Source organism: Lithobates pipiens, unplaced genomic scaffold, assembly GCF_037356315.1.
Source record: "Lithobates pipiens isolate NorthernLeopardFrog02 unplaced genomic scaffold, aLitPip1_a1.2 Scaffold_18, whole genome shotgun sequence".
Taxonomy (NCBI): Eukaryota; Metazoa; Chordata; class Amphibia; order Anura; family Ranidae; genus Lithobates; species Lithobates pipiens.
In genome coordinates, this window is record NW_027507758.1 from 387313068 (window position 1) to 387326676 (window position 13609).

At 43.0% G+C, this 13609-nt stretch overlaps 1 protein-coding gene across 1 annotated transcript in view; it reads left to right on the forward strand.

Annotated features, from left to right (window-relative positions):
* The window catches only part of LOC143988332 (elongin-A-like), a 155411-nt gene that overhangs the window by 83053 nt on the left and 58749 nt on the right, over nt 1–13609 (forward strand). The window contains exon 6 of the mRNA XM_077487810.1: nt 13086–13253. Within this exon, the coding sequence (XP_077343936.1) occupies nt 13086–13253 (168 nt within the window). The remainder of the gene's footprint in view (nt 1–13085; nt 13254–13609) is intronic.

The window sequence follows — 13609 nt, forward strand, 5'->3', positions numbered from 1 at the left end:
TATCCGGCAAAATCTAAGTAATGAAATGCTCGTAGCTTCTGGTTTCATAGGCCATAGAGATGATTGAGGCCATAGAGATGATCGGAGCCATTCTGGTCTCTGATCAGCTCTATGGTCAGCTGGTGGAAGTACTGGCTGCATTCTCAGGTTCCCTGTTGGAAAAGGAGAGGAAAACCATGGAAGACGGTTGGGGGGGGGGGGGCATTCCCAGTAACATACCAGACATTGCTGATCCTTGTTGGGCATAAATTGTAATGTTGTTGTTGTTGTGTTTTTTTTTTTTTTCATGCAGCCTGTGGGCGGAACGAAAAAGATTGATTGGTGGGTATGTCCACCATGAGAATACTGCCCTTCATCCACCCCACTTCTATGATGGGCATATATGAACAATTTGTGTGGTGGTGAAATAACCTGCTACAGCACTGGAGTCGCTGATTTACATATCATGAGAGCAAACGCTGTTGCTGTCGATGATAAATAAAACGGTGCTGCAGCTGAATACATGAAAAGCAAACAATGATGACGATAAAACATTAACTCAATAAAACAACTTTTTTTTTTCTTTTTTTTTTAACGCAATCTGTGCCTTAAAAATATATGCCGAAAGAATGGGGCAATCCTCCCTGATGTTAGGAGCAAATTGGCCCTCCACCCCAGTCCCCATGCTTCAGCATATATGCTCCTCCTTCGCCTTTTTTTATTTTTAATTTTTTTTAACCTGTGGTGGGGAAATCGCCTCCTACCATGCTGTACTCACGGCTTTACGCATCGTGGGAGCAAACGCTGTCAGAATAAATAAACCCCTGCTGCAGCTGAATGGCGTACCTGCTCAGCAAATGATGGTTAACAATAAAACAAAGTAAAATTACAATATAACAGTAAGACATACTATACCTGCAAAGCAGATACAATAAAACATAGAAAAAATTTAATTAATACAGTAACAATAGAGCGGACAATAGAGAGCAAACATAAGAGAGAAAAAAAAATAAAACCAACTATTTTTGGCTTTTTTAGTGTGTGTGTGTGTGTGTGTGTGTGTGTGTGTGTGTGTGTGTTTTTTGCACTTTTATATAAACCTGTAATTCTGCACTAGTGCGACTGACATGAAAAAAGAGCACATGACTGTCAGTGACTGCTTTAGTCTCTACTAAAATAACTGTTAGCGTTTGCAGGGATCAGGCCTGACTCTGCGAATGCTGCAGTTATGTGTTTAGTGGTTTTTAAGTGACTGTGATCGATTGATACAGCACTTGGGTGGGCTGGGCTGGGCGGAGCAGCTATATAGTTCTGATCAGATCAAAGATCTCGATTCGTTCAGACGCTATACTAAGGGAGGTGTTAGCACTACTGGCACTAATCTGACGCTGCCCGGGGTGACGCAGACCCTAACTGACACTAAAAGCTAACTGATATCACCCACCGGGTGAACAGAGTGTTACACCTTTTATTAGGTAATATACGGCGTGTGCCCTGAAAATAAATAATAAATAAAAATAAAATAAAAAATAACTAACCAGCGTCACCGTGACACTAATACGGTGATCACTGGTGATGGAGTGATCAATGGGTTAAACCTTTTATTAGACCTACTACTAAGGACCCTAACACTGATTATTGTCACAAATGACACCATTATGGTGATCAAATAAAAATATATGAACACTTAACTGGCTGACACTGTGACAGGGAGTGAAGAGGTTAACTGGGGGGGCCATCGGGGGGGGGGGGTGACAAGTGTACCTATGTACTGTCAGTGTAGTGTTGGTGCAACTTACTGTGGAATGTCTTTTCTCCTCTCTGGAACGAAAAGAGTTCCACAAGGGGAGATGACATCACACTTCCCCTACCTGTGTTTACACTTACACAGGCAGGGGAAGGATTTCATTTGCCAGAATCGACCACCAGGTCCAGGCAAGAAATCACTGCCCTGGGTCTGTAGACTGATTGTTCTGAAGTGAATCCAATCGTCACAGCTGCTTAGGGGGGTGCACAGCCGATGTACAGTAACTTCGCTTCGCCCAGCCGAGCCAGCCTGCCGCAGGACAACTGTGGCGGCTGGTCTAAAACTGGTTAAGTAGCAGAGAATGTTGATAATCAGTTTCAGCTGCTTTGGTGTTAATGAAATTAACAGGTACACTAGATGGGCAACAATGAGACGACCCCCCAAAACAGAAAGGGTTTTACAGGTGGAGGCCACTTTTTTCTTTTTTTTTTCCTGACTTTCACTCTTTTTTTGCATTTGGCGAGAGTCAGTGTCACTACTGGTAGCATGAGACAATACCTGGACCCTATAGAGGTTGTACAGGCAGTCCAACTGCTCCAGGATGGCACATCAATACGTGCCATTAACAGAAAGTTTGCTGTTTCACCCAGCACAGTCTTGGGAGCATGGAGGAGATTCCAGGAGACAAGCAGTTATTCTAAGAGAGCTGGACAGGGCCGTAGAGGGTGCATAACTCATCAGCAGGATTGGTATTTGCTCCTTTGTGCAAGGAGGAACAGGATGAACACTGCAGGAGCCCTACAAAATGACCTCCAACAGGCCACTGGTGGGAATGTCTCTTGCCAAACAATCAGAAACTGATTTTATGAGGGTGGCCTGAGTGCCCGACTTCCTCTAGTGGGCCCTGTGCCAATGGAGCTCGAATGTCATTTGCTATTGAACACCAGAATTGGCAGGTCCACCACTGGTGCCCTGTGCTTTTCACAGATGAGAGCAGGTTCACCCTGAGCACATGTGACAGACGTGAAAGGGTCTGGAGAAGCTGTGCAGAATGTTATGCTGCCTGTAACCTCATTCAGCATAACCGTTTTGGTGGTGGGTTGTTGATTGTTTGGGGAGGCATATACATGGAGGGACACACAGACCGCTACAGGCTAAACAATGACACCTTGACTGCCAATAGATATTGACATGAAATTCTTAGACCCATTATCAGACCCTATGCTGGTGCAGTGGGTCCTGGGTTCCTCCTGGTGCACGGCCATGCCTGGCCTCATGTGGAGAGAGTATGCAGCCAGTTTCTGGAGAATAAAGGACTTGATACCATTGAATATCCCACCGCCCTTGCCTAACCCAAATCCAAAAGAAAACCTCTAGAACATTGTTTTGGTCCATTCAATGCCGCTAGTTTGCACCTCAATCTGCTCAATGATTCCCTGGTCCACATCTGGGAAGAAATACCCCAGGACGCCATCCGCTGTCTCATTAGGAACATTCCCTGACATTGTCGGGCATGCATAAAAGCACGTGGGGGCCATACTAACTGAGTACCATTTTTGAGTTGCTGCAATGAAATTTTGGCAAAATGGACTAACCTGCTGCATCATTTTTTTTCATTTTGATTTTCAGGAGAGCCTTGGAATTCAGTCCTCTGTAGCTTGATATGTTTCATTTCCATCAAACCATGTGACATCCTTTCGTTCCTAGCACATTACCCAGTCCATATCAGTATAGATATCCAGCTTGATATGTTTCCCCACTGAGATCTGATGTGTTTTCAAAGTGTTCCTTTTAATTTTCTTGAGCAGTGTATATGCAAATAAGACACTTGGGCCAGGTCCTGCACCCTTTTTGAATCACTGTGCACAAGATTTAAACCACAAAGGCATTTTATATCAGACCTCTGTACTATAATGTTCTCTAACAATGATCCTAAATTAATTGAGGCTAATCAACAACAGTGGGAGCTGGGGCTCTCTGGACTTGACAGAGGATTGGGAACATATATATACCTATATCCATAAAGGCTCCACCAACGTTTCTGCTCAGGAGAATAGGTTTAAAATGTACTTCACATGGTGTTGAACCCCTGAAATAATCTATAAATGCTGTCCCTCCATCTCCCCTCTTTGCCCGCAATGCAATAAAGAGAAAAGAAACAATCTCTAGAAGGATACTGTGCTATTAACCTCTAAGTTGAGCAGCTGCAAACACCACAACTTATTGTTATAGCAATAGCAATTAGAAATAAGTGCTGCACTAATATAAACAGTGAAATTAAGTAACCTGTCAGAAATGCAACCTTGAAAATATAGATAAAAATAAACACAATAAGATATCGCCACCTGCGTAGTGTGTATATTCGGTAACAAAGTAAAAAATGTCTATATGTGAAATCAAATAAAGAAATGTCAATTTAAGTGAATTAAACTTCAACATGATGGAAGAAAAGCCTTGTTGATCCAACAAAGAAACACCCTGTTGTGTATGCCGACACTGATATCGAGGTTTAAATGCACTTACCAGATTGTGTGGACTCAAATGTTGTTAACATTGAGTCAGACTTCAGGAGAATAAGCTCTCCCATATTAAATGCTGTATGGCAGGTCCAACATCCAATTCCACATCAATCGCAGTGAAACTTCTTATGTAGTAGGTCAGTCTCATGAAAGTAAAACATAGTGTAAAATGATTCAATATTTATTTAAAAGAATATTGCACTTGCATCGAGCAGGAATTAAATGAGCATGTCTTGATAAAATCCAGTAGAATTCAATATTGGAACGCAGTAGTTAGATGAGCGTCAACCTGACATGCTTTGTCTCCAATAGACCTCATCTGGGGTCTGAAAGCCCCATCTCACCCTGTGTTTTATATAGGAGCAACCTTCTAAAATGTAAAAACCTATGAATCAAATCTGGTAATGCTCCGTATCAAGGAAGTCACTTCCAAGATGGCGTTTAAGTCTGCATGTCATGCCTCGATCCGGTTTAAACAACTGCGCATGCATGATACCAAGCCTCAGTCTCAAACAGACAGGATTGGTTGAAACCACGCATATAGTCATATAACAGTGCGTACATCAAAAGGACTTGTTATATTGCACAAAACCTGAAAAGGGTCTACATGTGTTCCTAGTCTCCTTTTTAAGAGTGGCTGTATCTCGCAATGCTAGGAATGGATATCTTCCATTACGGGGACACCAACTTAGCATTTATTTTTGTGTAGATCTTTTAATGGCCTACTAATTAAAGGTGGAAGGACTCATCTCAATTCCATTACCATGCTACTGGTGACTATAAAGTGTGAGGCAGTGTTTAACACAAGAAAAAACATGCGCTTTCTCTATCTTTACAGGACAAAGGTGAAATAAACATAATTATTAATAATTATCTCTTGTTCCCCTCCTCAGACTAATGGAAATTTCCAAATTTGAACAATGCCTAGCTAGAATTAAAAATTTTGTAAATAATAATATTCATACCCTAAGAGGTATTTATAAACGAGTTGATGTCCCACTCCACATTAATTTCATGTGGGAAGTAGGACCTCAACTCCATAGATCCAAAAAGTTTCTAATTTAGAAACTCGCCTCACATTTGATCCTCCCCTCCATGGTGGCAAAGCAGCGTCATTTCTGGTCGCTGGAGCGCAGGGGGAGAGAGGAGGGCCACCTGCCGCCTTATTTCCGGGTCGGCGCATCAGCGTTTCTGAATCCCTGGACCAGTGGTGAATAGTTGCCATGCTTTTGCTGAGCTAGGATGGAGAGCGATGCAGATAAGGGGGCAAGCCAAGGCGCCAGCAAGGTGAAGGTAAGGAGCTGAGCCTCTCTGCTATCCTGACCCTTTGCTCCGGTGGGGGGGGAAGAAAGTTGTATCACCCCCCCCCCCATGTCTAGGATGTTTGGTTACCTGTAAAGCTCTCTGTTTTACCTGTGAGACTGAAGAGGTGTAGGGGCAGTATTGGCTTGCTGGGCACTGGGAATTGTGTGTTTTTCCTAGATGCACCTGGGTGTCACCTGTATTAGTTTGCAGAGTTTTATAAATCGTGTGGTTTGTTTTTTTCTGGTCTCTTTTTTTTCTGTGTCCAGGCTAAAAGTGCTGCCCAATCAGTTAAGAGGAGGTGCCCAGTTTGCAAGGAAAAACAAAGTGAAACATGGGTCAAAACGCTCTGTGCATCTTGTATTTCAAGTTTTGGTTAGGGAAGAATCCCCATCCATATGTGGGGATTTGCTGACAACCATTAAGGATGAACACAAGGCTACTTTCCAAGTGTTCATTTCTAATTTGACAGAAGATTCGGGAACGTCAGGAGAGCCTAGATCCCTGCACCCATCCATGGAGCCCCAAGGGAGCTCTGTTGATATGGGGGGGGGCTATAATTTCCCAGGAGTCTATCTCTTTGGCATTAGACGAGTTGGATTTAGAGGAATAGGAAAATGATTCGGAGGCCACCTCTAAGTATAAATTGTCCTTAGAGTTGGGAGGACTCCTTAAGGTGATCCATGCGACCTTAGGAATTGAGGAAGAAAAGAGAGAACTCTCCCTGCATGACCGTATGTATGCGGGGCTAGGGGATTCTAGAGGTCGCACCTTCCTGGATCTTTCTTTGATTTCTGACATGATCAACAAAGAATGGTTGGAGCCTGAAAAGAAGCCATTTTTTTTCCAGGGCACACAAAAGGAGGTTCCCTTTTGAAGACCATCCAGAATTTTTTTTTTTTTGGAAGAAAGTCCCAAAATTAGATTCTGCTTTTTCTCAAGTCTCTAAGTCGACTGACTTGGCATTTGAGGATATGGGCACATTGAAAGAGCCCATGGCCAAATAGATGGACCTCCTTCTGAAGAGAGTCTGGTAGTTGATAATGATTAATTTGAAGCCGGCAATGGCAACACCCTGTGTGGCAAGGAATCTAGACCATTGGGTTGACCAATTAAAAGCACACATTATGGCGGATTCCCCAAAGCAGGAGATTTTAGACTCCTTTTCTACTTTATCAGCAGCGATTGCTTATATTGCTGATGCCTCAGCTGAGTCGGTTCGCATGACAGCCAGGTCAGCAGCCCTGACTAATTCAGTAAGAAGGGCCTTGTGGCTGAAAACGTGGCCAGGGGATGCAGCATCTAAAAATAGGCTATGTAGTATCCCCTTTTGCAGGGTATCTTTTGTTCGGCTCAGTTAATCTATTCTTGACCGGACGGTGGACAAAAGGAAATAGTTTCCGGTCAAGAAGAAGACTGTGCAAACGTGTAGGGATTTTTTTTCAGACCCCAAAAGGGCAACCAGAAGATAGATCACAGAACAAGAGGAAGCTTTGGGCTGCACAGAAACCCAAGGGTAGGGGTGGGGTGCTTCTCAATCCTCCGGCGACCACCGGCAAACCACAATGACTCACCCCTCAAGGTGGGAGGGAGACTCTGAATTTCTCCCTCAGTGGGGGGCCATTACTCAAAACTATCTTCCAGGGTTATATGATAGTTTACGGAGGTTCCCCCAAAAAGACTGTTGGTCACAAACATCCAAAGGGATCCGGTCAAGGCTTTCGCCATGAAGTCCCTCATTCAGGAGCTGATGAATCGGAGTCGTTGTGCCGGTTCCGACAAGAGAACTAGGTCAGGGATTTTACTCGCATGTTTTCCTTGTTCGGAAGCCTTCAGGAACGTTTAGTCTCATTTTAAACCTCAAAGTACTGAACAAATCGGTACAGTACAAGAGGTTTTGGATGGAGTCCATCTTTTCTGTAAGGAACCTCCTGAATCAAGGGTGCTATATGGCAAATATAGATTTGCAGGATGCCTATCTCAATGTCCCTATTTCTGCCAGGTCGCAGAAATATCTGAGATTAGCACTGAAGGAGGGGAGCAAGGTAGTGCATCTACAGTTCAGAGCACTCCCGTTCGGCCTTTCTATGTCCCCAAGGGTGTTCACCAAGATTATGGCCGAAGCATTAGCGCCCCTACGCCTAGAGGGAATCTGTGATGACCTGCTGTTTTTTGCCTTGTCCAGGGAGGGTCTGCAAAAAGACCTGGACAAAGCCAGTACCCACCTAAAAGTATTAGGTTGGATTATAAATCTCCAAAAATCAAATTTGTCCCCCGCTCAGGAAGTGATCCTGGGGTTTCATATCAGCTCCTTGGATCAGAAGATTTTTTCTGCCAGAGGAGAAACAGGAGAAGTTGATACATATAGTGTCTCAACTACAGTACAATCAGACCCTGGCCATCAGAAAGATTATGTCAGTGTTGGGGACCTTGACTTCTTCCATACCAGCGGTCCAGTGGGCGAAGCACCATTTCAGACCTCTGCAAACTTTTCTATTGAAGGCTTGGGACCACCAGCAGAGCTTGTTGGATTCTCTGGGAAGGCTTCCCACCACAGTAAAAAGAAGTCTATGGTGGTGGAGGAACCGGGAGGTTCTTTCAGAGGGTCTGTTGTGGTCATTCCCAGTCCAGGTACAGCTGACAACCGATGTCAGCTCCTGGGGTTGGGGGGCTCTTATGGGCAGTCAGTGGATTCAAGGCTCATGGTCCGCAGACTAGGCAGGGAGGTCCTCAAATTGTAGGGAGCTGAAGGCAGTGGAAATGGCGGTTTTAGCCTTTGCAGATTTTGTCCAGGGACAGCCTATTCAGGTCTTGTCGGACAATGCCACGGCTGTGGCTTACATAAACAGGCAAGGGGGAACCAGAAGCAGGAGTGGCAATTCAATCCAGAGGTCTTCAGGTTGATCATAAAAAGATGGGGACAGCCAAGAGTAGATCTCTTTGCAACCCAGGGAAATGTCCAGGTCCGTCTCTTCTCCTTGAACAGGCACGAGCAGGCACTGGGAGTAGATGCCTTGGCACAAAGGTGGAAGTTTCGCCTATGTTACACCTTCCCCCCGTTTCAGTTGATACCTTGGGTCATAAGCAAAATCAGGAGAGAGGATACAACGATAATTCCAGTCACTCCATTTTGACCCAAAAGGCCATGGTTCTCGTCCCTGCTGCAGATGCAGCTAGAACCATACTGGCATCTTCCATTAGGGCAGGATCTCCTCTTGCAGGGCCCTCTGGTTCATCAAGATCTAGCAAAACTAAGGCTCACAGCCTGGTTTCTGAGGAGAAGCTCTTGAAGAGAAAGGGTTTTTTAGATCAGCTGTTGTCTACTGTTTTCCAGTTGGAAAAAAGTCACGAGCAATATACTTTAAATACTGGAAAGTCTTTAACTCCTGGTGCATAGCATCTACAAGATCACCAGAACAAATTTCTTTGGTATTGGAGTTTCTGCAAGAAGGGGCAGATAAGGACCTAGCGATCAGTAAGCTCAAGGTTCAAGTGGCGGCGCTAGGGGTTTTCTTGGAAAGGCCTATTGCTTCAGACCCTTTAGTGACCAGATTTTTTTAAAGCATCTCTCGGTCTAGACCAGTTGTGATGAAAAATTGCCCTGTGTGGGACTTGACAATTGTTCTACAGGCCCTGACCAGGTATCCTTTTGAACCTATTAATTTGGCATCCCTGAAGTTAATTACGTTAAAGACGTGTGTTGTTTTTTTTTTTTTTTTTTTTGTTTTTTTTTTGTGGCAGTTACATCAGCTCGCAGAGTCAGTGAGTTGCAGGCCTTGTCAATCAGGGAGCTTTTTATTTTTTTATTTTTTATTTTTTATTTTTCAGTTTTTCTTGACAGGATTGTTCTAATAATGGATACAAATTTTTTTGGCCAAAGTTGCGTCAGTTCAGAACCATTCTCGGGCAATAATTCTCCCTACTTTCTGCTCTAATCCGTCGGGTAAGAAGGAAGAAGAATTCCATACCTTGGAAGATGTTAAGAGAGCATTCCTAAGTTACTTGGAAGCCACTAAGGACTTTAGACGTGCAGATGCACTATTTATCTTATTTTCAGGCAATAAAAAGGGAAAGCAAGCTTCCAGAGGAACCATAGCAAGATGGTTAAGGATGGCTATTGTGGAAGCCTATTCCTTTACAGGCCAGAAGAGCCCAGTAAGTATCCGGGCTCATTCCACAAGGGCTACAGCATTGAGTTGGGCAGAGAAAGCTGGTGCCACCCCTGAGCAGAAATGTAAGGCAGCTACTTGGACAAGTCTGACAACATTTGCCCACCATTACAGATTAGATCTCACGATGGCTGAGGATCAGGCTTTTGGAAGGAAAGTCTTACAGGCTGTTGTCCCACCCTGAATGGAGTAAGTCTCGGTAATCCTCTCGGGTGCTGTCCTGAAAGTCGTTTTGGAAATTGCAAGTTAGACTTGCCAGTAACTTGTTCTCCAAGAGACTTTCAGGACAGCAATAACCCGCCCTGTTTATTCTATTGCTGTAATACTATAACTGTCGCTTGTGTGTTGCAGCTGGGGTTGGAGAGTCTCTACAAACAACTGAGGAGGCTGCGTGGAGGCTTTCCTTTTAAAGTTCTGATGGAGGAGGTGTTTCCTTTGGGAGGAGGAGCCATGATCTCTCAGATGCGGTCCTGAAAATCTATTGGAAAACAAGTTACTGGTAAGTTTAACTTGCAATTTTTGGAAGCACATGTAGTAACTTCTTTCATTTGATATCTTTTAGTTGTTGTAGATTTAAAGGTTTTGGTCTTTTACCTTCCATAGGAATTGGCAACATACATTTTCAACAGGGGTAATAACCAGGCATGTTGTGGTAAAAATGTGGTTCTCTTAGGGGGGATTAATTACATTAGGGGCAATCTGGCCCCTTAATGAGGCGGCTCCCCTGTAGATAAGTTTTAGCCCTTTCTGGTAAAATGAAACACAATTTATGGTCATTTTTGAGACTATCCCAATGTTTATTAACCATAGCTTTCATTTGTTTGTGTTTGAACTGAAAAGGCTATAAAAAAAAGCACCATTTGAAATTTGTCATCTTTCTGTTGTTGAAGGGTGGGCAAAAGGAATTCCCATCAATTTCCCTGTCCAACTCTACTCTCTGGTAACCCTTTTCAAGAAATCTACAATTCAGGATCTGTTGATTGAAATTCTGAGTGTTAGTACCGTTACATCGCAGGCAAAGAAACTGGCTACGTGGGACTGAACTGAGCCATGACCTATGGTGACAGCCATCAGTGGGTATAAACCCGTTGTGGTCAGTTGGTTTAAAGTATGTTTTGATCTCAAACCTTTGGTTAATAATTGATATCTCCAGATCTAGAAAGTGTATTTTTTTTCCTTACTCGCTTCATAGCTAAGGGAAATACCCCTGTCATTGGCATTAAAGTAGATGTAAACCCTCACATACACCCAGTGAAATGAACAGCCTCAGATGATGCACAGAGATTAAACCAATCTCCCTACATAAGTTTTACATGGTATATCTGCTGTCTTCATCTATATACCGTTTAGAAAGTGCACATCGTTGAATACAGCCAATACAGCTGATTGGAGGAAAGGCGCGCGCACACACACCCCCTCTCCTCATAGGTAGAGACTTTCAGCTCTGTTCGTTGAATTGTTCAGCTCAGTGCTAATCTATTTATAGCCACTTCCCCAATACAAAACTCAGGCTGCTTTTATCATTTTACTGAGAACTTGTCAGGAGTTATCAGGCTGATAACAGAAGAACGGCGCAGGATACAGCTATGGGACATAGTGATTTGAAGAGAGATAACAAAACACTTCAGATATATATGTGCCCAGCTCAAATTTCATGAATTGAGTTTACACTTTTAAGGTCTAAAATTGAATTATGTAAGGATTCCTGATCTCTATTCCAAAGGAGGAGGATGTCGTTTATGTACCTTTCCCAAAGGACCAACTCCCATTTTAGCCATAAATTGGCTAGGCAATAAGGAGCCAGGTTCACGTCTACACATCAGGTGGTCTTGCTTAAACATTCAGCCCTTTTTGGAAAGAAGTCTACTGCCTTACCTCAAGTATCGCCACATACGCTAGATTACAATCTGCTCGATTTCTTCTGCACCACATACCATAATCTGTTGCTGACACTCCATTTAATCAATGCAGCGAAAAGGTGCATACCAATACTTTGGCAGAAACGGTCCCCTTCAAATTTTGGCTGATTGGCTTCAACGCATTAAGAATATTGCATAAATGGGGCAACTCGTACACCAAACCAGAGAAACCCCCTTTCAAATTCTGGAAAATCTGGGCTTGTTGGCTGGAATTTTGCTGATTCCACAGAATTCTCCCAAATTATGGCCAATCATACTGTTGGCCACTGAATTTGTTGATAGCCGGAGGGGAATAATGAGATACTCCTTCTTCTTCGTCTTCTTCGTCTTCTTCGTCTTCTTCGTCTTCTTCGTCTTCTTCGTCTTCTTCGTCTTCTTTTTTCTCTCCTTGCCCTTTCTACACCGTATTTTCCCCTTTCCCACTCCTTTCCTATCTTTTCACCCTTAGCCACCCCCTCGCCCCCCCCCTTTTTTTTATTTTTTATTTTTTTTAATTTTTTTTGGAGGACCAGATTCATATTTACGTGAACTGGTTATCCTGATCACTTAATATGTTCTGATTACTTGTATATGGATTACCCTTACCCTGTTGCATTTTCCTAAATGTATATGAATAACTACAGATGGTCTTTATTTTTTGTAGGCTGTAGTACTGTAGGAACTGTTATCCATAACCCTGATCCCTTTGATCCATGGGGATCAAATTGTTCTAATCTGATTGTATACTTGTGTTTGTGTGTTTGTGTGTGTGTGTGTGTGTGTGTGTGTGTGTGTTTTGTTTTTATAATGGTCTTTGAAACTAAAATTCTATGTGTGGATCCAAAACCACTTTACTTTACAGCAAGTCCACCAGGTATGAAGGACTCTTCCCTCCTAAACCACAGCCACAAAAATACCCTGAGGAGGCCTCGGGTTTGAGGACACCAAGTGGGCTGGTACTAAGTACCACTTTAGAAAAACGTAATAAACATTGATCAATGAGGTTTTGATATAAGATTTTCTTCTGACCTTTGGTAGCACACATCAGTCTCGGAACAAGAGCTTCCAGGCCTGCCACAGATATTGCTACCCTTGCTGTTTTAATGTATTTGGTGCCATACAAAATGCAACAGGAAGAAACTATCAACTTAAAATAGGTGGGAACAAAACCAGAAATCATGGCGGGAAGATCTTGCCTACCATGGGGTCCCAAGAAAAATAAAAACCAGATGACTTTGCTCACCAGCTCACTCCAGCTATAGCCAAAAACATTTTGAATAGACCAATTCTTTACATAGAATGTATGTGGATTTGAATATGTATTGGCTAGTAAGTAATCTAACAGATTTAATGTGGTTCTTAATTCTAAGCATGAGACTAGTGTGAATGGTACTGCAGATGACAAGCTCTGCATTTATTTTTGTCTTCACCATGTTTGAGATCTGCTTTTTGCATTCTATTTTCAATACAGGGAATATACCAGAGCCTGTGGCTGAAACAAGTCCTGAAACAAATGGTTTTACTGGAAAACGTCTCAACTCTAAAATGTTGGTGTATTCTGGTTCCAAGACCATTTATCTTCCAAAGATGCTTACGCTGTACCAGCAATGTCTACGTGTGCTTCAGAACAATATTGACTGTAAGTGTGACTGTGAATATTGGTGCTGCTCTGCTAGAGGAAAATAGAATACAACTTTAGGAAGTTAACTGGCAGAAATCAAAGGCTCTCAGCAGCTAGGTGCGGCCACTGGCCCCGTTCAATATGACAACAGGTCATCGGTGGTAGCAAGTATTCATAGTTTTCTGCACAGCCAGGGTGTACCTGTGATGATTTTTGCTGGATGCAGCGGTCACTACAGGTAATCACGGAATCTGCAGACAGCTGTGAATCCCTGCAGCCACCAGTGTCCTGTCATTTATAAATGAAAAAATGCTATAAATTTATGAATGCTTTCAGTAATAAAAGCGTTAATATTTTATTTTTATCAATTAACA